This window comes from Dermacentor silvarum, chromosome 3, assembly GCF_013339745.2.
Source record: "Dermacentor silvarum isolate Dsil-2018 chromosome 3, BIME_Dsil_1.4, whole genome shotgun sequence".
Lineage (NCBI taxonomy): Eukaryota > Metazoa > Arthropoda > Arachnida > Ixodida > Ixodidae > Dermacentor > Dermacentor silvarum.
In genome coordinates this window covers 156,636,262-156,664,130 of record NC_051156.1, presented here as the reverse complement: position 1 = coordinate 156,664,130, position 27,869 = coordinate 156,636,262, and the positions used below count along the sequence as shown (strand labels likewise).

Below are 27,869 nucleotides of genomic sequence, written 5' to 3'. Positions count from 1 at the left end.
TGTAAGTGTGGCATGTCATCACCGTTGTTGTCCTACGTCGTTCAGAGTATATATTGACAACGCAGGAAAAAATAAAGTCAGTTGAAAGTTTGCGCTCGTCCCCGTCTACTTCTGTGTCCGTGTTTTTTTGTTCTTGCGCATAACCATTTCCTTTGCAAGACTGAAAATGTACTTGTGGTCGACGACTGGACAAGCCCGTTTGAACCATCTGGCAATTTTGCACCCCCACAAAGAACTCTCCCGCAAAATCAATTTGAATAAGATTGCCGACGACTTGATTCCAGATGAAGTGCCCTCACAAACACTTTTTCAATGATAGTGAAATCATCGCATCAGACAACGAACTGATGTCTAGGAGAGAGAAAGGCACCAACTTACAAGTCAAAGCAAACCTGCCTGGCTTAGAAAAGAACGCAAAAAGTTATACAAAGGAACGAAAATGGGGTCCATACAGCGCAAGCAGAGTGAGGGCATTTGGGTAAGAAAAGACGCGTGCTTGCGCTATTTGTGAAACTCCCTAGTCTATCTGTGCATTTTCCTTATTAATTTTTATTCTTCGTATGCGGCATTTGCCTCTCAATAACACAATCCATGTTGTTCCTATATTTGCTATCGAGTCCCTTCGCGCTTTCGAGATATCGCTGTCTTATTTGTTTATTTGGGCACCTGATAATTTTTACTCTATAATCCTTTGTTCTGCCTGCGGAAAATAAACGAAACCAGTGGCATAAGGCATGCTTTGACATGTAATGAAACTATGGCGTTATGGAATCACATACTTATGTTAATAATTCTAGTCATAAGTTGTGTTCAGCAATTGTTATATATCGTTTAATGTTTATATATGTTACGTCTTATCTTCTCAGTAACTGACCTTTCGTCAGGAAAAGATTTCTTTATTGTATCTTTTGTATTAAATCTTTTACAAGGCGTTACATTGCTTTTTCATAGATGTGTCCTTGTGCGACTTAATACGCACAAAACGCATGTATCTTCCTGACGTGTTTAACTGAATCCGCTTGTCGCATGGCTCAACCAAGAGACGCCAGTCTCTTGGCGGTGCGAGGGGACTCAGGCTGTAAAACGGTATTGTCTCCTACCCTGAGGTCTTGCAAATACTCATATAAGCTCGTCACTTCATAACAATCGTTCGAGGTCACACAAAGTGCCCAGTGTCGCTGTTATTAAAGGTGATATATATATATATATATATATATATATATATATATATATATATATATATATATATATATATATATATATATATACATGGGTGGGGTGCGGAACGCTGGTCAGGCCCCAGCCCCCCTCCCCCCCCCCCCCCTGAAAAATTAAAACTTTCCGCCTTTGCGAGAATTTCTTTCATAATCGTGGCTCTTAAACAGCTCAATGTAGGTAACTGAGAAGTCATGTGATAGTTTGATTAAAGCGAATTTGCGTGGGCCAAAAGCGTTTGTACCAATGTCACGGTGCAAAATACGTGCTGTGTTTGCGAAATAGGCAATATAGAACTTAACGCACGCACCTGTATTCCGTAACGATGAAACGACGAGAAATTGTATTCCATCACCTCTGGGACTACCCTAAGTCTCTAAAAAAAGAGAAAAAAGAGGCTGATTGCTCACAGGGAAACTTCTAAGACTATGGCAATTGATAATCAACTTACATCATTCAAGATGTAAAAGTTTATCAGAGTTCAGGGAAATTATGAAAAGCGCGTGGCTTGTACGTTATGAGCATCCGCGAATAAAACATGCCACATCGTTTAACTTCGCTTTCTTGCGTACGGCTATTTACTTCACGACGGCTACCAAGATATCACTGAGCGGTTGTTAATTGATTTTACTTTTGCTTAATCAGCTCACGTTCATAAGCTTATTGCAGGAAAGAGGATAATTGTTTGCTATAATTCAACTAAAAAATTCTTATTCACACTTTTTGCACGATGAAAATCGCTACCAGTGTTTCATAACTGACGCCACTGAACTACAGAATGACCTAGGCGGCGCCGAAGGTTGAGGACCGGACCGGTAGGTGGTTCGAAAAAAAGTGCTACGTTAACTACGAAGTATTTCAACTCGACGCTCACTCACACACGCTCACACACGCACACACACAGAGAAACGCACAGTTACATGCACACACGCACACACACGCACACACACGCACACACACACACTATTACAGAATAGGAGTTACAGCTATTAACTGATAAATTACATTCGCTTGAGAACTAACGCACGCGCGAAAACACAACAAAAAAGCTTTGTCACGGCGCGAAGAGTCAACAAAAACTTCTGTGACTCACTTAAAAAAAAGCAAAATTATATGCACAGTGATAGGTGCTCTGTATTGAACTGAACAAAGAGTCCGGTTATGTCTGGACTTTTCGTCCGGGAGGAGAGGTCCGGCAAGGAGAAGCCTGACCTGTGCCTGTTTTGCAAATCATCTCGCCATAGTGCTGAAGTCTGCGACAAGAAATAAGTGAACCTGACATACAAGAAGCAGATTCTCACCGAGGCCGGACGATATTTTCGATGTCTAAAACAAGGTCATATGCCAAGGGACTGTAGAGGAAGACGAAGATGTGATCGATGTTCTCGACGTCATGACACTTCGATGTGTAACCTTGACTTCAAGAAGGAAGCGAATGAGGCTTCTGCGACAGCAGTTAACCTTCTTTCTCAGCAAACTAGCCCTGTTATATTATTGCAGTGCTTGACAGTGAGAGTGGCAGGCACGGCAACTTCAAAGCATTACAGGATACTCTTAGACGGTGGAAGCCAGCGCAGCTTTATTACCATAGATGCATCACGCACACTCGGCTGTCAGTTTCTACAAGAGGAAACGGTGAATGTAGGAGTTTTCGGAGGACGGAAGACTCAGAAAACAGTGAGAAGAGTTCGCGTGATCGTCTTGCCAGAAAAGACAGATAAACCTATTGAAATCGAATCTTTAGAAGTGGAGGACATCTGTATAGCGAGCACTTCGCATCGTTTTCGATACATCCTCGCATGAACGTGAGTGGAGCGAAGTCATTGAACGAAAATTTGGAATCCGGACCGAGCTTAAACTCAGATGTAGCCGCATTACTTCTGCATTTCCGGCGATATAAAGTCGCTATGACAGCAGATGTTGAAAAGGCCTTCCTTCAAATCGGCCTACATGGGGAGCACAGATTCACTGCGATTCCTCTCGTTTACAGAGCCTCCTCGGATAAACCAACCTTTACCAGAACAATAAATCCGGAGGACGACCGGAGTGCCATTTGGAGCCACTTCAACTCCTTTTCTTTTAATGGCCACGTTGCAACATCATTTTCGATGCGCCGAGGATAACTACAAAACGACAGCTTTACTGCTCCAGAAATCCATGCACATGGACGACCTTCTGATTGGAGCTGACACAACAGAAGATGTCATTAGGATGCATAAAGAAATAATTAACATATTCAGAGATGCATCTATGAACATAGGGAAGTGGAAAAGCAATGTTCCTACAGTGACTGTCAATTTTAAAGATTCAATCCCGTCACAGGAACAAGCACTTTGTTCACCGTCAGTAGCACTGAAGGTTCTTGGATTGTCCTGGAATACGGACAATGACAGTTTCTTCTTCCATCCAGTAAACATCTTGCACTTTATTTTACAGCATGAAGTGACCAAGCGTTTCGCTCTGCAAGCAGTGGCAAGATTTTATGACCCCTTATATCTATTGTCTCCTTTTGTTGTGAGAGCAAAGATATTTTTGCAAGACCTTTGGACAGCCAATCTCCAATGAGATGAACCTTTACCATCCCATCTAGCGGACGCATGGATAAAATGGAGTCAAGAAATATCTCAACTTCAAGACTTCAACTTCCCCAGATTTTGGGCGGCGGAATGGAAAGTCCGATTTTCTAAACTAATTTACACATCTTTTCCGACGCAAGCGAATCGGCATACGGAGCAGTTGCTTACGCATCCATGTTTGATTCTACCGGCAACGCTTGTAGTACAATCCTGTTCGCAAAGACAGGAGTTGCGCCAATCAAAACAATGACACTGGGTCGACTTGAGCTAATGTCTGCTTTGCTAGCGGCACGCATGTACCGTTATCTTTTAAGGAACTGTGACCTAGACTCCAAGAAAGTAACAATTTGGTCCGACTCGCAAATTACCCTCTGCTGGATTCGAAAAGAACCGACGACTTGGAAGAGTTTTGTCTGAAACCGAGTGGCCGAAATCCACAAGCTAACGGATTCTTCCTTTTGGCGCTTCTGTCCAGGCAAAGGAAGTCCAGCAGACTTACTGACGAGAGGACTCACAGCTTACAGATTACAGCAGACAGAGCTGTGGTGGCATGGACCGAAATGGATGAGCGATCCTTTAAGGTGGCCAGAAGACTTTTGTCAAGACACGCAAACAGGAATACCGGAATGTGTCAACATCACGTGTACTCATGCTGTCAGCACGAAGCCACCCTTGGAGAGAATAACTGACACGGAGCGGTTCAGTTCTCATATTAAACTGTTAAGGGTCACAGCTTGGGTGTTAAGATATACGAAGAAGCTGAAAGGGGAGCAGACGTCATCACAAGAGCTTTCCACTGAAGAACTTCAAGAGACTGAATTCTACCTGATACGTGTCGAGCAAAAGACACATTTCAGCGACGAACTGACGTGTCTTTCGGAAAACAAGCCTATTCCTTTGCTGAGCCAGATTAAGCATCTACGACTTTTGTTCGACAAGGACAGACTAATTCGTGTACAAGGGCGTGCTCATAGCAAAAACGATAACTATCGAAGTCAGAATGTGATTCTATTGCCGAAAGACAGTCACTTTACAACGCTGACAGTTATGTTTCTTCTCCTCCTCCAGGTCTTCCAGGCAGATGATTCTTCAAAGAGTCCTCGTAGCCGTCCGGTGACACTTTGCACTCAGGGAGGCCAACTTAAGGAATACATCAGTTTATTGTAGGACAAAGTAGCATACATCGACTAGCAGCTGCCGATTCTCGGCTCGCTCGCTCTCCCCCGTTTCATCTCTACACACCCGTTTAAATCCCTGGCGAATTGGGGTGGGACTCTTGTTTTAGGTCCCCTCGCTCACATTCTACCAATCAGTTCTTTTCCAAGTAGGCGTGGTCGTCAACAATACACACTGTACCCGTCCCCAATTTCCAGTCCGGTTTTTGGAACACACCGACCAATATCACTTAAACGAACGCCACATGGCCCTCTTGCTCGAGGCTCACACGCCTCGGTGCAGTTGGCCCGGTGCAATGGCATGTCCCCGCGAACACATAAATCGCCCCGCGAGCCACTAACCCCGGACATGCCACAGAATCGTACTCGAGGTCTCCCGTTACATGGGATACGTATGCTCGGCGGCGTAAACTGTGTGTCTCCCACGCCGCAACGGGAATGCCGCCACCGCCGGCAGTGTCTGTGTTTGTGTTAGCCCCCGAGAACGCGCCTATATGCCGCTGAGTGAAATGCGCGCTGTGAGGCGGCTGCTTGGCCTCTCGGTATACGTACGCGTCTCCGTTAAATGTCCGTATATCCTAGGCACCGCAGTGGAAGTGCGCTATCCCCAGCGGTCCCCGTCTCGAAAAGCAGCGCTGTTCTAAGAACCCAAACGACGTCGGCTGTGAAAGAATAAACAACCGCGCGAGTGTCATGCCTGTGGCCCCCGGGTGGCGTTCAATGCATGCAAGGCTGATTGCATCAGCCAACTTAACTCTGACTGTCCGACAAGCCCATATGAAGGTACTACACGGCGGCGTCCGAGATACCCTGATACAGATTCGTGAACGATTTAGGATTCCACAGGCCAGACAACTAGTCAAGAAAGCCATACGTCGATGCCTGGTATGTCAGCGGCTGCAAGCAAAGCCAGTACAGCAAGAAACACCTCCTTTACCAAACCACACGTTTATCAAAGCAGAACCTTTCTTGGTCACAGGAGTTGACTTTGCTGGACCATTATACGTCAAGGAAAGTAGTCATCATCGTGCTTATATTGCACTATTTACTTGCGCTGTCACTCGGGTCATACATTTAGAGTTGGTCGAAGACATGACTGCCGAAAAGTTCCTCTTTGCATTCAGGAGATTTATTTCACGAAGAGGAATATGCAAGATCATGTACAGCGACATTGCCCACACTTTTGTGAAGACGTCCAAAATATTGGGGAAGTTTTGAAAAACTATGAGAAATCCAGACAATGTCATTTTTCGCAGCATCAGAAATTCAGTGGAAGTTTCTGTGCCCAAGCGCTCCTTGGTGGGGAAGTTTCTACGAGAGACTAGTACGCTCTGTGAAAAATTGCTTGCGAAAAATGCTCGAAAGAAGACTCGTGGGCCATACTGAGCTCAGTACGCTTTTAACCGAAGTAGAGGCCGTGCTGAATTCACGTCCTTTAACCTTCGTCTATAATGACGTCGATGAGCCTTACCCACTTAGCCCAGCAAGTTTCCTAGTAGGTCGAATAATTACATCTCTACCACCTTACGAAGTATCGGTGGATACTAACAGCGAAGTCCAGATGAACAGACTGTTGCAAAGACGAGAAGACTTAAAAACCTTTTGGTATCGCTGGCGGGAAAATATATCAAGGTGAATTGAGAAACTTTGCCGTTAGTAAAGTGAAACGCACCGACTTGCTCAAGGAAAGAAATTTAGTTATAATCGGCGATAAAAAACGTCCTCGGCAAGTTTGGGTGATGGCAAGAATACCGGAACTACATAACGGACGTGATGGAAAGGTCCGCTCCTGTTCACTGCGTTTGCTGGGCGGATCCGAAGTCAGACGCCCTGTTCAACTTCTCTACCCATTGGAAATTGAACTAACGTCATCTGCTGGGCGCGGGAAGACGTTGGAACTGCGTCTTTCATACGTCTAGCAGAAGATCGTTCATCATCATCGTTTTGCGCCTCACGAGATCCGCTCGCTCGAGGACATGAAACCATTCTATTCATTTTTCGCTGTTCCAATAACAGAAGAGTACGCACTTAAGATGTGCCGTCTCTGTTTCATTAAGAAAGCATAGTAGCCGGCGGACCTTGAGGTCCACTCACATATACTATATATAAGCGAGAAAAGAAGGACAACCGGCTCGATTTTCGTTGATCATGACCAGATAAAGCCAGCAGACAATGAAGCCAAGCATTTTGAATGAACCCACAGCCTCCGCGTTACGCGTGCGTTGCACAACCATTTGTTCTATGGCGACGGCTATCAATTCGTCCACTAACTTGGGTATTTGTCTTTACTACATCTAGCCGAGTGTTTGCCAGCGCCAATCTGCGCCATGGTGGGCGGATGTGGAACATTTTTTCCCCTATGGCGTCACGTAACACGAACTTAGAAGAGCAGGCACGTGCCTAAAGAAAACACGAAACACCACATATCCACGAAGTGAATGATGATGAGTGGGCGAAGCACCGGGGAATCATTCGAGTAACCGTGAATATATATATATATATATATATATATATTGCACTATTTACTTGCGCTGTCACGTGGGCCATACATTTAGAGTTGGTCGAAGACATGAATGCCGAAAAGTTCTTCTTTGCATTCAAGAGATTTATTTCACGAAGAGGAATATGCAAGATCATGTACAGCGACAATACCCGCACTTTAGTGAAGACGTCCAAAATATTGAGGAAGTAGTGTGTGTGTGTGTGTGTGTGTGTGTGTGTGTGTACATATACATACGTATATATATATATATATATATATATATATACTTGTGTACAGTATATACAGTGCTTATATACCACAGTGCCCCTAGCGGACTCCATGCAAACCAGAGCTACGGACGACGACGAGGGACAAGGCTCGCCTTAAGGTGCTTCGCCACTACAAACTCTCCTAATGGCATCACGGCTGCCAGATTCAAGGCCCTTGCTGTGAATGAGCGAGAGGAGAAGGAAAACCGAGGGGCTCAAGTTGTATTAATCATGACCACATATAGCCAACAGACAATATAGCCACAGAAAGCATTGTAGAAGTTAGCTGTGGTTGAAATTGGGATGTGCACCTGAACACAATACACCACTGTGTTCAGGCACTTTCTGAGGTAGTCACATTTAGCATCGCAAGACGGAGCATGATGCAGGCGCAGTTAAAGGAATGGATTGGATCTATCGTGTCGTTGACAGAAAGCACCGTTATTTTCATCGTCGGCTATAGTTGAGCACTCAGGACTGGTGTGGCGAACGAGAACTTGAGACGTGGCTAGCCCTTTGGCTAAGTTTTTGTGTCGGCTTTTGGATCAGTGATGCATATACTATTGCAGCTGATCAAACGCTTGTTAGCGCTCTCTCCTTTGAAGTTGAAAGTTGATTTAATTTTACCACACAAAGTACAAATGGACACATTCGTACTTGCTGTGTCTCGTCTTTGTGCTTTTTACCTACACACTTTTTTTTCTTTCTTTATATGTTATGCATCGATAGGCATTGCCTGTGAGGCAGGACAGAAAAACTGGAAGACATTAAATTTGAATTTTATTTGTCCCACTCATGTGTGGAGAGGACCGCAGACGAAAAGCAGCAAACAGTGCAGCTTCAGGTGGTCACCTGACTAAATCCTCGCTCCACCAGACGTAGTAGCAACCATGCTAACGCGCGGTAGAAGTCAACGTTTACAGTGTGTAACAATAAATGTAAACCAAGTAGTAAACGCATTAAACGTCATGCAAACACTAAATATACAAACTAAATAAGGAATGACATAACTCGTGCTACGAAAGATAGGAAGATGACGTGATACAAGGTTTATTCACATATACATTACGAAACTTTAGAGACCACGACCCCTACCAGCTCAACTGCACGCCTTCGGCATAACATCGATTCTTGCACTAGAGTAAGCAAACAACTTGAACAAGGACGAACACAAACGAACGAGACTATAAACACGTTCGCTAGCGCAAGAAGAGATGGAACTCTACCAATTAGCCCAATTTCAAGCTTTGATTTCTCATTTAAGCACGGCTTTTCTTTTTCAAAGCATCGATATCGACGCAGTCGTCCGCTCCGCACTCCCCAAAGGCCCCGAGGTTGTTGGACTGAGCCCAAAAATAACAATGAGTCCGTACAGGAACTACTCCCCCGCCCTTCGCGCTGCGAAAGCACAACTCCTTATCCGCTTTGCACGCTCAGGCCTGCAGAGTTTGTGGGCGTCGCGTGGCACTCAGTATTATTATCGGTGCGCAAATGTCTGGTCACGTGTAACGGAACGCAGCAATTATCGACGTGCGGTGCAACGCCGCGGCGGTGAATGCGCGTCCCGTGCATGATACGAGCGATTCCCCCCTGTATGAACACTGGAGCCAACATCAGCCGTCGTCGGTGTGACTACCACACCCTCCGGCAGTGGTCAGCGAAGACGAGTCTAGATAATCCTTTCTGAAACTTGGTCCGCGGTCTCTGTAGTCGGCGTGAGAGAGGGAGAGAGAGACAGAAAAAAAGCAAGAAATCGCACAGAGGTTAACAATACGGACCTCCGGTAGGGCTACCCTGGTAGCACGGGTGGTGAAGGGGATGAGGGATTGAAATAAAGATGGAGAATGCAGAAGGAGAGAGTTCACGCGGAAAGCAACATACAATCGGTGCCTATGAGGAGTGTTCTCAGGTCCTTTGATTGATTTCAAGAAAGACATTAAAGGGCGCATAGGCTTTCTGGTCTGGCGATGGCTGAGGTCATGCACGCCGGATCACTGATGGTGTTGTAACAGCAAAGGTCAACCTGGCGTGCTTGGCCGAAAAGTGTTCTGCCTTAACATGTCTTACAAAACCTTCATCGGTTCGGTGTCTCGGGGGGAAGGCAGTCAGCAGGCGTAGAGATATTTTCCTGACTACTACGGCCCCTTCGGGAACACTACATATTGAAAACTCGCTTGAGGAAGACTCCATTCTGTAGGCTGGGAAGTAACGCCTTTTTTAGCGCGTGAGAGCAAAGATCATAAATGGCCTTCGAATTCAATGTCACTTGACAGTAATGCGATTTTAATGAATCAATCGTTTCAGTGTTCCGGTCGAACACGCGAGTTTCTGCAATCTTTTCAACCCTATGATTAGGAAGATGTGACAAGACGCACGATCACTGTCAGTAGACATGGCGCACCACATGATATGATGGTCGAGGTCAGTGAGAACCGGTCTGTTAATGTGATATAGCCGTGCACCAACTCTTGAAAGATTAAGCGAGTAGTTTGGAGATGCATTATTAGAATAGTTGGGCACGTGAAGCTATATGTTATCCACCACACTGGTACTAATAGTTCGGCGGCATTCGGTTTCACCTGGCGAGGAACACCAACTTCCCAACATCAAACACTCGGTCCACCCGCTGTATGCGTACGCTGGATTTAAATCACAAATGACATCATTTTGGCAGCTGCATATGTTACATGACTTAAATGGAGGAGCTCTACTTTACATCGATAATTCCTTGGAGCATGGTGTTGCATCGCCAAGCCTCCCTGAAAGGCTGATGGGGGTGTCTAAAAGCCGGAAACGAATCCCGGCACGGCTTGACTGCGAGTTAGTGTACCATCCGCTGAGCTGCACATGTTCTTATATTTGTCGTTTCCGGTTGTATTGTAAAATAAGAAAATCAGATAATTGCAATACATATATGCACAGCGGCCAAAACGCCCGTAGTCCTGTCTACAAGCTCAGTGCGAACAATGCACAAGACATTTCACAATGCGAACAACTCCCCCACTCATGAGCCAGTGTCGTTCAAATCCAGGAGCTAAAACGGCGCAAGCAAAAACATTTCATCAACACCGGAGACCAGACTGATTAGATTTCAATTTTACTCACGCAATACCCCTCACCTGCATATTCATTTTATGACACCGAAGAAACAAACCGTTCTGCGTTCCAGTCTAAGCGCATCTTTTGCACGAGCTGTGCAACCTTATGAGTATAGGTACATGTCCAAAGGCACATTATTACTGTTCTTAGTTGCCATGATCTCAGGCCATGATTTTCAGTGGCACGATCTTCATTAATGCAATGAAGACTGCGCAGTTGAAGTAGGGAGTGTGAGAGACTGGCGGCAAGTGCATGGACACCACAAATGTCTCTACGTGCTGCACTAATCACATATTCATCCCGCATGCGCCGCATTCGCTTTGTTGTTATTAATGTTATTGTTATCATTATTATTATTGTTAGCATTTTTGTCTGCACTTTCTTATATAAAATGCAGCTTTACAAATTTTGTACTTTCGCTCATACTCGAGCGCTCACTATTGTGACCATTTCAATGGCGGGATAAAAAAAAAGGAAGGCACTCTCAGCCCATATGTCACGACGGGCGATGCGAAGAGGAAACAAAGGGCTCGCTGCTGACAAAGCCATGCTCAACGATGCCGACCAGAAAGAAAGCAAAAAAAAGAAAAATATCCGCCTCCATTGCACCTTGTGAAAGCGGATGTACCGCGAAGCTGTTGCCGACGTTAGATAAGCACAACCTACGTTAGACGACGTTAGACAAGCACCACTGCCACAAGCGACGTACTTCACGCGCGCACGCAGGTGTGCGGAAGTGCCCCCCAGCATACATCCTCATTCTTCCAGGCCCGCCTCCGCCAAGCGCAGGTGCCTTATTGAACTTAAGTGAATTTCTCGCAGTAAATTGCGCCCGTAAATCCGTAAAGCACGACTTACACACAAGCTGCAGCCATGATAGCTTCGGATTGTAATTCTAATATACGAGAAAACGTAATTCTGCTACGCGGAAACTCAAAGGCAAAGCCCTTTTCTAATATAGAGCTGCCGTTTGAGGTCTGCCTGAGTGGCTGCGGCCGCTAGCTGGCGGTACTGTTTTTTGGGTGAGCACACAACGAGCCGACGAAAAATCCCGACCAACTAGAGGCTACCAGCTTCACTGTAAAATGGAGAGGTAAATGGGGCGCTTCACAGAGCAGACGCAGATTGGGACAGACGGCGATCTATCAGCGGCCAGTTAACGGACCATCTGTGCAAGCAAAATCGTGTACGTTGGCGTAAGCGGTGGTGGTAAGAATCCACATTTACTTGGGCATACACTTGAGCGCTTATATGTATAGTTCATAGCCAATCACGGAGTGCATGTATTTATTTATTTATTTATTTATTTATTTATTTATTTATTTATTTATTTATTTATTTATTTATTTATTTATTTATTTATTTTTAATTTATCACACACTACGGATTGAATACGGTCCAAGCAGGAGAGGCAGGATATAAAAAGGACAAAAATATTCGACAAGAATTGACACTGTGAACCAAACAACTACCACATTTGCAGATGATGTAAAGCAATCTGGAAATTGTTCACGTAATCACTGAAAACGAGACATCAGGACTGAATAACAGTATGCGCCTGATTAATATAGTCGGGTAAGTAAAATTACATAGCTTTTTTTTTTGATAACGAGTCAATCGACGCACAGAGAGAACATTTTAATCTGAGAAAAGCAGAGAGGTTGGTCGGAGAAGTTTGGTCTTGATGCAGCAGATTCTGTTCATTTATTATGTCTGGAAGAATGAATAACCCAACGTGTGGCTGCGTGATACCTGTGCACACACAGAAAAAAAAGAATTAGGACTGTTTCATTTCTGACCCAAGTTACGTTCCCGCAGAAGCTGTGGCTGCTGAGTGCAATAAAAACTGCTGAAAAAAGTCACAAATATAGGTTTTCAGGTATATTATATTGGATTAAATTATGTGCTACTCATGGAAGAACAGCATATTTCAATAGCACGATCCGGAAAGCAAAAAAAAAGAAAAAATCACGCGCCATTCCACTGATGGGACGGCGGATTACCAGCGAAGCAGTTTAGCACACGACATAAAAGTGACACAGAATTCAGATCAAAGGTATGAGCAAATTTTATTTCTCCTGAGCGGTGACGGCGGTCATCCCGATGAAAGACACACGTACACACACCTTTATTTTGATCGGCGGTCTTGATCAGCGGCATACGAGTACATTCGCTTGGAAGACTACCGCCACATCGGGGAGCCAGAGGAAATTAGACACGCGCGACGGGACCGCCACGCCGGGAGACCGGAAGGAAACTAGGCATGCAAGCGCTTGGAACGACGACAAAGAAAGGGCGGTGCGAGCGTACACATGGCCGGCGCCGGTCGCACAGCGGCAAATTTTTGAGAAACCCTTATTATCTACCTGAGAGTCTACTGATCGTAAAAATGGTGCCTATTAATGACTAATCTACAGAAAATACATATCCAAGTGATGAGACGTATAAGCTTTTGCATAGAATGAAGTGATCTTGCGTCAAATTCGGGAGCTGAGTTTGTGCACACACATATCTGTTGACGGTCACGAAAAAATGCATAGATCCTTAGCCATATAGACAGCTTCGCTGTAAAAAAACATGGTGTAAGATAAAATTTTAAGACCTACAGTGGTCAGTCGTTACTGATAGGACGACCGAATACTGCAGGTGTTACAACTGTATATTGCATCATGTTTTTTTAATATTTTTTGGTTGAGCATCTTCGCTAACGTTAACAGGTACAGTCCTATATTTGTTGCAGTGAGGATATTTAGGTAGCGTTACGTGCCGTCACTACGCGTAAAAGAAAGAAAGGCAGTTTAGCCCACATGTTCGGAATCTGAGAAGGAAAGCTTTCCTGAAGTTGGTTAAAGAAATGCTATGCAACTGATTATATTCTGCACAACGTTTTGCACCACAGCGATTTGTGAATACGGCAAGACGACGCGACCCACGTGGCTGCGCGTTATACTTAGGGTTGTTCGTTTTCGGATTTTTTTTTTTTTTTTTCAATGCGAGGGGTAAAAATCGGGTTCTATTTTCCAGCTTATAATCGGGGAGAAATCGGGTTTTTTGTGGAACCATTCGAAAATTTGTTTTCCTTTTCGGTTTTTTTTTTTCGTTTTTTTAGCAGCGAAGCTGTTTAAGCTATCCGTAAAACCGCGCTCGTCTATAAAAAAAACAGCAAATGTGGGCCGATCCTGGTGGTTGTGCAGAAAGAGTCCAAGTGCAATGGCACATACCCATGTGATCTAGGGAAGCTAAGTTAGGCTAAGTCTAGCTAAGCATGGTTGGGACTACTTAAGCTTAGTCAGTCAGTGATAGCAAACCGATAGCCAATCAATAGGTAATCGATAATTTATGAATAATCAATAAATTCCGGAAAATGGTGGGGATGACTTGGTAGTGCTTAGCCTAGCCCAAATACGTGGCCAAAACCTTGCGATAGCCATTCGATAGCTTTTCAATACCTAATCAATAATCGATCAATAATGAATAAATTCCGGAAAATGCTGGGCATGACTTGGTAGTGCTTAGCCTAGCGCAAAAGCCAGGACTAGCTAGGTGTCCATCAGCTCCGCTGTCTCTTTAGCATTGCGCCTCAATTGCAAGTAATATACGGTAATTTTTTGTATCGAAGGGTTTCACGAGCTTCTTTACGCTAACGCTCTAAAGCTAGGGATCTATTTATAGCTGGTAATCGGGAGGACATGAGGATGTTCTAGTAAATACACCGAAGTTCGGCGTTTGTTAGGAAATTAATCAGTAATAATGACAATAAAGAGCAACTATAACGTCGAGGAAATGAAACATTTTGTTCACGAAAAGCTGGTCATCGATTTTTAACACATCCTTAATGTTAACATACATTATCATCTGCAAGCGCAACATGTCATTCTATATTCGAGACCTGTCCGATCTTTGAACTTAGCTGAGAGAAAGTTCTCGAAATCATAGCTTCCTTTAGATAGGCACAACAATTCGGGGATAAATCGGGTTTGACACGATTCTCCTTAAGCATGTTCGGGATGTAAAAATTGGGTGAAATTGGGTTATAGCCGAAAACCAACAACCCTAATTGTACTGTATCCATGATTAACCCCCTTTGCCACGACACTGTATCCAGGATCGGCGCGCCGACTAGAGCGGGTCGATCTTGGAGATAGCGCAACAGTAAACTGCACTTTACTCAACGATACGCCGACCACGCATACGTGCCAAACCGCATACCTATAGGAGAGTAGGCATAGAAAGGTTTGTTTTATTAAAGTACTTGTGCTCCTGATGGGGTATATCTGTTTCAGTGTGAATATTTAGCTATCATTTGCTTTATCACAGAGTAATTCAGTAGAAGACACGGCCACAACCTAGGACACCTGCAAGGTTGTAAAAATTATAATCATGTCCTCCGTATGAGTACAGTGCCTAGGATATACTTATATTCTAGGCACTGTAGTATGAGCCATATTCTGCTAGAGAGTATAGCACCCACCATTTTACAGTGCCAACAGGAATGCCCAGCAGGGTTTGCAAGGAAAGCTTCACTTTCAAAGAACTTTCGCATGGCAAGCAATTGTAATGGTATAGTTTAATTTGAGGGAACGTCTTAAAACAGAAATGCCTATCAGAAATGCCCTAGTGGAGGACCAGGAGTTACTTTTTTGACCACCTTGCGTTTTTTAACGCCCACCTGAGTCCAAGTACAGGATCGTTTTCGCGCCCATCATTATGCGGTCGCATGAGCGGGGAATCGAGCCCGCGACCTATGCAGCAGAGCGCCATAGCCAATGAGCCACCAGCAGCGGGTGAAAAACAACGTACATCGTTACAAAGTACGGCGCCTACGACATTCGCAGTATGCATTCCACCAATGAATGAAGAAATGATTGATGAAAGTTCACGCGTGTGTGGTCAGATTACGAACTGAAGTCTTTACTGACCGACTGTCTTTCAAAGAGACTCCACAGGGCCACTATCAAGAAGTCACCAAGTGCAGTGATAGTGCGCCTTTGTTCTTCAGACAGGACCAAGGACCGACAACCTTGTCCATGGATAACGAACAACTCGCTAGCCGCTTCCAGCGGATGCGTGGGGCTCTCGGTGCCGCTCGCATTGCGGGCACTCGATACGCCCGACACCTGTGTTCTCTCCCTATCAATCTCCTCGGGCAATAAGAGCAGTCGCGTCGCTCGGCCTTGGATCACGTTGCCAATGCTCGTCGTTAGAAAGCGCATTCTGCTGTATAGGCCGGCCACGTCCACCTAAAGTATGTCCAGCGTCAGGATTGGCTGGAATTTTCCCTTACGAACAAGTCGAGCGTAATAGGCTCTTTGTGAATACGCTGCCCAGGCGTTTCATTCTACTTGTGGCTGTAAGAAGAATGAAAGGCTAGGAAAAAAGAACTATAACGTGTGGACCTATAGGTTACGCCACTTCACGGATTATTTGTGCACAATTTTGCTTCTGGTATGCAACTTGTGATTTCGACGCGAGCGCTGCTTGAGCGCTATTGCCGCTGGTCGCAGAAACGTATTATTTTTATTGTTCGGCGCCAAATAGGCTCACTTCTGCGGCGTCCTCGATGTTATAATTAGTTCTTATGTTGCGACGTAAAAGTACGAGACATTATTCCATTAAATTGCATGACGAATTCATATATCATTTTTTCACACTTGACGCATTACCTATCGGTTTGGAATGCGAGGAGTTTAGATGTTTAGATGCGCCTTCGTATAATAGCGTTGTTACTTGGTGCATATATATGAAACGAGCACCCAAAACCAAAAGCTGACGCCTCAAAGTCGGCCAGCATGAAAGGTGCGGTCGTGGGTTAAACGGAGACAGAATTGAAAAAAAAAAGTATAGGGAAAGAAAGAACAGCTTCTTCAGTGATTTGCACTGCGAAGGCTACGGCGGCGGGGGGTGTGCTCACGACGCTCCGCCTACTGAACGTCACCGTGGTGCGCAGTTCAAGTTTGATACGTAGACGCCACAACTTCCGATTTTGGCGCCTACGACGCACCAAACGTAAGCCAAACGCGCTTGTCCTCAACGGGCCGCAGTGCGCCTATAACCAATTTACTCATCGCGGCACCCCGCAGCGGCCGCGGTATATACGCTATCGTAGCAAACTGCAGCTACATGCAAATGTAGTGCATATGCGCCGCGTTTGCGTTGTGCGCGACAGGGCTTGAGTGCGTGCCCGCGCTCAATGCTCCAATCTGCCCGTGCTAACTGTGGTGCGGAATTGGTCATGTCCTTCACCAGCTTGACCGACAGATATTAGTCTCGTCCAACTTCGCATTTTGAAGCGCTATCAATAAGTGTGCCTAGGCGGCTAACCAGTAGCGGCCAGGAGTGAGCGCGAGCTGTCAAATGTCCGTGTGGTCTGACCTTAAGTATCGCATGGTTCTAGGTTAGTTGAGCGCCCAAAATTAGCGGGACCCGACCGGCTATGACACCGATATGCAGGGTGGCCAAAGTATAATTCTTACTCAGGCTACCGCAGCGGAGCGGGTGCAGACTATATAGTCGACTTCTCCCGGAAGTACGTAATTATTATCGAAATTCGAAAGCAGATTTGCGCTTACTTTAGCCTGTTTATTAAAGTTGGTCAATAAATATACACAGTAAAAGTAGGAAGAAGCGCACTGATCCAAACAGATCCAAACACACTTCTTGATTGATGTCAGCGATTGGCCAATAGCATCCGCGTTTTCCGGATGCTTTATGACGAACTAAAGCGTCCAGAAAAGAGTGAGGAACATGACTTCCGTTGAAAAGAGAGCGTTCTGAGAGAAAGGTGATTTCGCGCTCCGCTTACGAGTTCTGCGCGCCGTGCAATGTTATCAAACTTGGCCGAGATGTTCACAGCAGGGTATGCTATCTGCGGACTATATTTTGTCAGCCAAGCCTGAGGGGTGGTCCCCTTTAATAGCGAGAACTCGCGCCCGAGTAGCCACATTTTTCACCGACAAAAAGCGCTGTAGCGCTGTGCGCCACTATACAAAAAAAAATGAGGCAAACTAAAAGGCGCCCGTACAGATGGCATGTGTAACTATTCTGAGAATGGAATTTCTCGCTATTTAAGTCTTTCTGCGCATTTCTGTAAAATCGCACCGTGCTACTGTCTGTGCTTTTCGATATACTGAATTTTGATGTTCCTTGTAATTTTTGGTTCACGCTGTACAAGTATTGTAGCGATCCCATGGGCCACATAAACTGAATCATGAGTAATCGACTTTGCGAACTCACGTTGATTTTGTTGACCCCCATATAAGCAAAAAAAAATGTACACAGAAGCCTGTGCCATCATATATTCTGACAGTATCTGTGCCGTGATTTAGACACGCGGCTCAGGAATAGATGTGTCAATAAACATGGTTCTTCTGCAAAATAAGTGCGCCCGGATAGAGTATTGACAGAACATTTCACCAGTGTAAATATGATTTAGTGTTTATTTTCGTTTTCTCTCAATTACGACGCCGCCGATCATGTCAACGGAGCTCGCATGCGAGCGGCATCTTGTGTGACCGCTCCTTTCGGTCTCTGTCCCGCAAATGCGTGCTCGAAAAAAAAACAAAGCATGGGAATGTCTAGAAGATCTGTTACTGCAAAAAAACTGTATAATACAGTTTTCTCAGTAGCAGATTTTTGATGGAAAACGTAATTGCTTATAATGTAATGAATTTGTGGTAAAATAATCTTTGTTGCTTACATTATTGTATGTAGCTAAACAACACCCATCCTTCGACAGCATCTTCAGACAGCCTTTATCTGTACATGTACTACACTGTCGGCTGCCTTTAGACGCTTGCACAAAGGGCACCTTATCAAAAAAAAACTCGGCGCTATGCAATGGTAAACTCGGCGGTAATGCAGTTCCACTCAACGTGAAAGCTGGGGAAGTGCGGAGCAGTGATTCGCCGGTGTTTCCTTTGTGTTTTCCTTGTGTTTATCTTGTGTTTATCAATCCATTGTCCGTTTTGACACCTGTTCTAAGGCACAACTGGTGGGAAACCGCCACGCACATGGAGCCAAACCACCATGCACATGGAGCCAAAGCATTTGCTGATGATAGTTAGAAGCGATTTTAAGGAATTACTGTTAATTAAGGCGCTTAATGCTTGATTATTCCTGTCTTTTAAAATTTTCTGAATCTAGTTTAATTTACGCGGTATTGCGCTGGTATTGGCATGTTTTGGCCCTGTTTTGCGCTTGTGTTTTCTGAGCGTGACGACATGACGCATGACATATACGCCGACAGCCCGGGTGCCTAAAGTGCTACGCGCTTAAAACAGTGGCTGCTGCATTTGTTAAGGCGAAAGCCTTAAATGTCTCATCGTTCAGTCGACCTTCAAAGCCCTTGTGCGAAAACGCGGCGACTAAACAATAGGTTCAAAAAGTCACGTGGTCACAGAGACGCGCTCGTGCTACTGCTCGCACGTTCGTCGTTCTAGTTCCTGAATCAACTCCATCTTAAATATAATTAGGGCAAAGGTAATTAAGATAGAGCTAATTCAGGCACTAGAACCCACGAACTTTGATGTTAATTATGGGGAAGTTAATTAAGACACAATTAAGGTAGCGTCAATTGGGGCACTCGAATCCACGACCTTTGGTGGGAGAAAACAATGACAAGGGACAACGCATTCGAATGAGAATGTCAAGTAATTTAATTAATGTCTCGTGAGCGCGCATGGCGTTTGCCTTCATCCTCTGTGGCGTTTGCTAAAGTGACTGTCAATTTTTATCCCGAAGGTCGCCTCCCCCGCCCGACATACTATGTGCACCTGCCTCTTTTGCACCTTTTCCAGAAATTGTAGCCTACCATGTGGATAAATATCCTAAGCGCACACACAAAAAAGTAGGTAAAGCATTGCGATCAACGATCAGCAGTTACTGCTATGCAACTGCGCCGTGACGGACCACCGCGCCATTGCGTGCACGCTTTGCAATGCAGCCATGTCACGCCATCAGTAACGAACACGTGTCTGTCTCTCCTCTGCCTAAACCCCACGTGAAAACTATCTATCATGTTAGCCGTCGCGCGCAGCTGCTTCGTGCAGGCTTCGTTAGTCTTTTAACTGAACACCGACGTCAACTGGAACGGAGTAGACAAATGCAAACATTTGCTACGGTACATTACCAAAAGTGGGCGACTGCCTTTATCTTTTCATTTTCTTTCCAAAATAAACATCCCGGAATACTCGACGTCTCCTTACCACCATTCTCACTTCATCACCCGTCACATAATCTCACCCTGAACTTCGGGCAAGCGTTGAAGCTTCAGTTATACATATATCATCTGTCTCGCTTTATACCGAACACTTTTAAAAACAAAAGTCTGTCAAATCCAGGCCCCACCATTTTTGTTGATAAGCTACCTGGCTAGGCGAAAATTAGCAGCAATAAACTTTTCAACGATAATTTCTCTAATTAGCCAAGATATACTAAAAACTTTAATTACAAGCTTTAGGGCACATGTTATCTTATCTCTTATCATATCTGTTGTTATCGCGAAAGTGAAGTGGAGCAGCAATGAAGTCCTTTTTTTTTTTTTGCTTGAGGATTTGCCACAAGTAGTGAAGTCGTGTCTGCTAGTAGAAGTCCTAAGACTGGCACCACTTTCGAGAAATGTGACCTAAAATTTACTCCGAATTAGTGCGTCATTCGAGTTAACAGTTTCCCAAATGCGTTACTCTAGCACTTCGGGACGATCTTAACTGAAACGCCGGTGCCTTTTTTAGCAGATTTTGGCGACGGAAATCCCCAAAGTGGTTCCAGTCTTGGGACTTATGCTAAGCAGACACGACTTCACAACTCGTCAGCTCTAATTTCGCAAATACATGTGCCCTAAAGTAAGTAATTGCAAAGTTATTTAGCGTTAAGTCGTTAATTGGCTAAATTATTGATGGAAATTTTATTGCTCTTAATGTCCGGCCAGACACGTAGCCCATCTCCCAGAACCGCAGGCACTTAGATATGGCACTATATTTTAAGTATTAAAAGAAACACCTGGTATACTCGTATGCATTCTTCAAGTGAATGTTAAGTATGCCAAGAACAGCGAATAATCAATGAATAATTGTTAATTTTGCATAAAGCGTTTATAGAGGCAAAGTAACAATTAGCTGCTCGATACATGCTCAAAGCAAAACGCATATCCGCACATTGGATTGTAATGTGTGCAATTTCTTTCTTTTTCTAATTTGGCGGCAGGTTTTCAGCGGTATAACCACAACAAGCACACGAAAAGGATAAGAAAATATTGCTGTTATTCTGGAAAATATGGTGGGGAGAATTAGAGTCAGGTCATTCCACTAGATTGTTACAACGTGCATATTAGCTGCAGCCGCGAACCATACCGCTTGACCAGAAAGTGCATTTGTTTCTACACTGCACGTTATTAACTACAGAAGGTCTGCAAGAAATGGCCCGCGGAGCTTACAAAATGACCCGTTTATGCTAGTTCTGCAGTCCTTGCTTGCAAAAGTATGAACAGCAAACGCAACAACATAAACTCAGTGAAATGTTCGTGAATAAAGCTTTTCTAAAGTGACACACCGCTCCAGGCACACCGTTTTGGTAATCGTTGAATTTTTTTTTCATTGTCCATAAGCCATGTTGTATGTTAAAGTCAACACGTGCACGTCATCGCAACAAATGGAACTTCCTTTGTAATGCCGTAGCACTCCAGATGCTTCGAATGGCGGGGGGCCACAAGTAGGCGCACAAAAAGAATAACCTACGACAACCAGTCTTCGAACACATCTATCGCTGCAATATATTTGGTGAAAAAGAGCGCGCATAGTTACTCGTAGGCAGCAACTCGGTGGTTTGTACAGGCTACAAAGAGCTTTAGTATTCGATGCAGACTATAAAGCGTAATGGCACCAGCCGTGTTCCAGTGGGTAGGGCGCCCGGCTCGGCTGTGGGAGTTGCGTGGTTCGATCCCCACACCCACTTCCACATAAGGTGGGTACAAGCAGCATCCCAGCCAGGCGTCCATCCTTGCAGCGGTGCGTTGCTCGTGAGAGAATCGCACAGACCACCGCGCTTGCTGTGCAAGAACTAAGACAAAGCAATGCACAACTTTCCCTCAATGCATAATACACAACCTAGATGAATTTACTCGGAAAGGGTACTGAGAGGGTACTAATAGTACGATTCTCAGATGTGCAAGGAGACGGCTGAGCTTTAAGCATGAAATGATTTTAGCTCCCGTTGTCGGCGACCTTCACGTGACCTTGAGCCAAAAAGGCAGAGCCGTTATCCGGGCACTCGAACGAGGTCATCCGGTCACTCAAACGAGAACATACACGCATCGTTGCAAAAACAAAATGAGATCATCTGGGCTACCAATCAAAAGTTAAGAAAATGCGGTCTCTGGCCCCCTGTGGTGCCCTTTCTACAGGACCGCATTAGAAACGCTAGATGCTTCACAAACAAGTTACAAAAAATATTACTTCCGATTTCTTCGTAATGTTTGTTCACAATATCACTCAAGCTGCCACTTCTAATACGCTGAACATTTATTTGTCATTCCGATAGCGAAGTTCAAAAGGCATATGAGAGGTTGCCTTTGCTCTTTTGAACGCCAGCGGTCCATGAGTCGTGAGCGGCCCGCGACAAGAAAAAGTAGCGTCAGAAGCTGAGCGCGCTGCACTGTTGGCAGAAGAAAAGCGGCTGAAGGCAGCGGCACCACCGGCAGAAAAATACGCCATATGGTAGTCATTTCATGCTTACATCTAGTCTCGATTACGGGAGAGCCAGCATTTTGTTTGTGTGTGTTTGTTTTCCTTTTTCTTCATGTCGCTTATCTGAAATAACAAGGCATGCATGTAGCACGGGTCACATTTTTCAGTTTCGATATAACTCTTTCTTTCTATCTTCAACACTGCGACAGCTCGAAGCTTATTTCGACAGCTCGAGCACCCGTAAGCCGCGCGCGCTATGCCTGCTTCTTAAAAACTGTCCCTACTGGCGTCCTCGCAGTGCCTCAAAGTCATGAAGGGAGCCAATGCACCGGGCTCCAGAGCTGCCCACCAGCAGAGTTCTAAGCACCATAGAGGTGCCGCGCACCCTGGTGGCAGCGGCGGCCGCGGTGCGAATCGCGGTGGCGGAGCCCAACGTGGAGAGAATCTACCGCATGGAGCAGGAAGAGGGGGTAGCTTCCAGAAACACAAGGGCGCAACGAGCACCGACCTTGGTGGAAGGTGAGACGAGTTTCACAACATACTCGTATTTGTTGAACTAGGGCCAAGAAAGAAGCGAGGACAGATGCAGAGAAGGTATACATACCATATCAGCCATCATCCCTATGATTCTTGGCCAATTTCGTTTCAGCAGCGATATGACCGTATAGTCTTTTAATAAATTTAGCAAATGAGCCTTGTTACAGGTTGTAAAGGTTGCAGCGCAATTGGCCGTATTAATTACCGTTCCCCATTACTATAGCTATATGATCCGTGGTTTCCAAAATCACAGTGCCGCTTAAAGCGAGTACCTGATGCGGTATAACCGATACCTACGCGCGAGACCTGTTGGACTTGCGAGCGCAGATATTGCCCAGTTTTAGTGCTCTTGCTTGGCCCCCTGAAAAGCGGCATGACACGTTCCACCCTTCCGCTCGTGCTCTTTAAGTGATTGATCGTTTGGGGGCTGGCATCTAAACAACATTAAAAAGCTAGAAAACGAGGTTGCTAGATGCATGAGGAGCTAGCCTTGTCAAAAGCTGCCGAGAATCGCCCCGAGTGTTGCCACTTTAGCGATTTTCTCACTATATTTAGCGACTTCTCGGTCTGTTTAGCGACAAACTTTTCTTTTTAGTGACCAGCGACCTTTTTAGCCACGCGACAGAACAATCGGCGGCATTTTAGCGGCTTAAGAGTTCAAGTTGCTTCGAAAGTTATTTTCTAGAACGCCCTTTATTATTCAAAAGCTAGAAAAATTCGGCCGAGGTCGGTCGTACGGCACAATGTATTCTGTGACCATAATGAAGCAAGGGTGGCCTGTATAGACGGAGGCGCCATACACTGCGGTTAACTGAGACGAGGCGAAGAGGCTTCGAATTGTGCGTACAAAATGCAATTTTTCTCATTCTTCAGGAAATCCATAGGAAAGGTTCTTAACGCTGCGGGCGCTGCAGTTCCACTAAGCAAGTTCGATTAGCGGACGTTCGCAAGCGTATAGAAGTAACTTCAACTATAAAGCCTTATTGCAATAAAATTAAATTTTGTGGTGAAGTTTAGATCACAGCAAGCTGAAAAATAGGACATATGAACTTAAAGACGTAAATATCGGAGTGGCTGGGCGCGCGCTCATGCGAGTTAATGCACCGCCTCCCTTTATCACGGATTTCGGGCAAATAAGGACTGCATGCACGAAGCTTTCACGTGCATCGTGCATGGATCAAGGGGCGGACAACACAATATTTTAGCTGTATAATTGTCACGTAATTTTCATCACTGCGTTAACACGAGCTAGATTGTGTCGCATATTTCATTTCTCCTTTCACGAGCAACTAAAGCTAGAATGTTCGCAGGAACAACGTTGACCAATTAAGTGCGCCTTTTTGATGGGACAATCATGTGACCCGTGATCTTTTGAAGGGTGCTAAATTTTTCGTCTTAATATCTGAAGGTAAATGCAGGATTTGAGCTCTCATCATGCATTGTTTTCTCGATGCTTCAATAAATTGAACGATGTCCTCCACACCTTGCTAATACACTGTTCATTGCTTATCTGTTTGGACACTAGACACAGGTGAAGCGTTTTTGGAGATGCGTTACACCATGTCAGCCTGTTCAAGGAACGCCTACATGATATCGCAACCAATCGCCAGTTTCTGCGACAATTTTAGCGACATTGCAGCAAAATTTAGCGAAAATGTTGCGACTTTCTTGCCTTGGTTTAGCAACGTTCTCACGACAATTATGGCAACACTGATCGATCCCTGCCACCTATCAAGTGTGGTAGAGCCTGAAGCGTATCCTGATTCATACATCGGAGCCTATAACGTCGAGTACTCATTTGAACTGGGGCGCAACAGGCAGCATGTCATCCCTCCCTGCTCACCCTGCTTTCTCATAGACTCGGCTATTTCATTTGCCAAAGTTATTGAAAGCATCTTTCGTTGTATATACCGCAAACTCTCACTTGTACGAACGTCGATTTAACGAATATTTCAGAATAACGAACTTTGAGAAAATGCCTGGTGGTTTTCCTACGCATTCTATGCAAAAATAGTTAAACGAATTTCTCAATAGCGAATATTTCAGTTGAACGAACAACATCCGGTTGGTGACAGCGGTCTGTCACCAGCTGGACGTTGGCAGCAACACTTCGTCAGAAGACTAAGTGCTGTGTGACAGTGAGCTCGTTACCTGTGCTGAATTATCAGATCTGGAAATTGTTTCCAGTGTTCGTCCCGAAGAAGAGGGCGACGAGGAAGATGCAATCACAGAGGCAGACTGAAATCCTGCAACTCTAGCCGAGGCTGTAGGATGCCTTGGAAAGGTGCGAGACTTCGTTTGTCAGCAACAAGCTGTGCCAGACGAAGTGCACAAAAACAGATTCTCCGGACAGCTTTGTTACTTCTTGCGCTTCAAGAGCACCAGTGCAAATGGAAACTATATTTTTTTTTTCAAAGTGAGATAGGCAGCAACGTAACTGTTACGCTCCATAAACCATAACTCCATGAATTGCATTTTACACTTTTTACTCGATGTCTGCTGTGCCCTATGTTGCTCCATATCCTAGTGAACATTCAGTTTAGTGAACTTTCAGTCAAGTGAACTATTTCCTTGTGTTTCTTGAATTTCACTCAAGTGACAGTTCGCTGTAGTCGCATATATCCTGTCACACGATCATAATTGTCTTTTGTTTCTAAGGGTCCTTTTGCGTTATATCACCTCTGCTTCCTTGACAGCCTCCGTAACCTCTGCATCTTGCCGTTTCTATTGAAGACGATTTCATATTAAATAATTCAACGAAGCCTGGTCAGCGGTCGACGTCCGTGGGGCACGCCATTGTTTGAATCAAAAGAACAGCACATGTGCGAGCTACTGAGAGCGAAAGAGAGTGGACATTACCAGAAAGGAAGATACACCTGCCGACTCGTCGTGTCCCTAACCTTCGACTTCTCACAGTGGCAATGGGAACGGTCACAGACTAACCGGGGAGCATTTCCATTGTACAGCTACACAGCACTCCGTCCGGAGAACACCAACCACCAGAAACATTACACAAATCTACATTTTGCCAAGATCGTTATTAAAAATTAGGAGTTTGAATTGAGAGCGACTTTGTTATCAAATTTAATTTTTAGTAACAAGAGGAAGAAGGCTTCTGACCAGCTGTTATAGGGTAGAATTTCTAATAATGAAGCTTTTATATATGTGTGTGTGTTGTGCAATAATTGCTGCGACAAAAATATGGATGGTCACCCTTAGTAATATTTTAAGTTGCCACCGAGTTCGCCGTCGGGCCGTCAGGCCAGCAGCAGCTGGCCCGATGACGATGATAACGATGATGACTACCCCGACAAGAACGTCGATAACGAAGAAGAAACATCACTGCGATGGAACGACAGCGCCGACGTTTCGGATCTGGGATTGGATCCTTGGACCTATTTCTTAATTATCCATTTGATCTTCAGTTATTTGCGCCCTTCGTCATTTGGATCGGACGGGGCACGGAAGTCAGCATGCTTCGGTCATCGCCCGGATCGGCCACTCATGATAAAAAGTTTGGAAAGTGGAATTGAATGTTACCAAATCGGGCCGCAAAACAAGAACAAATGAAGTCCTCGTTTCCCTCTTTTCTTTCTCTTTTTTTTTCTCTCTTTTTTCTGCCTTCTCTTGGTAAGGAAACGAATAAACATTATGAACACAGCCGGAACCGCACAATCGCCAAGAACCCTTCGATTCAACAGCCGGGGGAACAGCGCGCTGCAAAGAACGAAGCACCAGTTTAGTTATATTTTCTGCCATAAGCTGTTGCTTAGTATGCAGTTAATGACTTGAAACTTGAAAAAACGGCTTCTCGCGCGCCGATTTGATATTACACGCGGTGACGCAGGGTTCGTGGTCGTTTGGCGAGGCGAACTTCGACACAAACGCGAGTGGCGCTAGTAGCTGTTCGTGCCCGATAACCATGCATGCATAACGAGTTGTAACTCCAATACGGCCGCCTCTTCGACGGGCGAATGGTCGTGACGTCACGTGCAGGCTATGTATACTTAGTACATGCAGGGATCTGGCTAGAGCCTGCGTGCCGCTTGCTCGCTAGCATGCACGCCCGTCCCACGTGTGCAGAATTTTCATATGCAGCAAGTCGGACGGGCACGCGTCGTACGAAAGAAGGTACGCGAAACTGTAGCGTGCGTAGCAGCAGTGTTAACGCATTGGCATGACGGGATATCTGTCTGGGATGGATTCAGCAGTCTCTAGCGCAGCAAAGAGATGGCACCGCGGCAGCCATATAACTTGTTTCCCCACGCCGGACACCGATAACAGTCGGTCAACGTCACTTGCAACGGTCGGAATTGTTGGACACCAAGGAAAAGCGATCGAAGTTTGTGGAATCATTTTGTTCTTTTCTCTGCATGCACTCGCTTCATTTTGCGGCGGCCAATGCACAAGTTTTCATCTTCATTGCTGCTTGCCATGCTGTCAATTTCCTACCCGCTGCTGTTCCAGGGCAAACTGAAAATGGTTAGCTACATCCACTATGGCAGCGACTTCGACTAGCACAAAGTCGTTGACCTCACGTAACGATGACGACGACCATGATACCGGCACCAATGACGTGGTGTAACACGCTTACGACTAGCATATTCTGCAAGTGGCAAGATTCTGCAACAGGTTTTTGAACCTACGACATCGTGCGTCCAGTTAGCGCCTCCGTATATATGCAGAGTTGAGCCTACCTTTTCCTTTCTCCGCTCGCGCCGCTAGTCGCCAACGCCATCACGTAGTACAAAATGACGTCAAATGGTCCGTCATACTGCAGAGAAGCCAACTTCACGCAAGCGACGCCAACTTTTTATTACCTTCAGTGACATAAACAT

The 27,869-nt window shown here is 45.1% G+C and overlaps 1 protein-coding gene across 6 annotated transcripts in view; it reads left to right on the top strand.

The window, feature by feature from the left end:
- The window catches only part of LOC119445955 (uncharacterized), a 74,125-nt gene that overhangs the window by 10,122 nt on the left and 36,134 nt on the right, over nucleotides 1-27,869 (top strand). For all 6 annotated transcript variants that reach the window (XM_049663759.1, XM_049663758.1, XM_037710253.2 and 3 more), the window contains one exon: nucleotides 22,793-23,013. In XM_049663759.1, coding sequence (XP_049519716.1) covers nucleotides 22,805-23,013 — 209 coding nt within the window. In that variant the 5' untranslated portion in view covers nucleotides 22,793-22,804. The remainder of the gene's footprint in view (nucleotides 1-22,792; nucleotides 23,014-27,869) is intronic.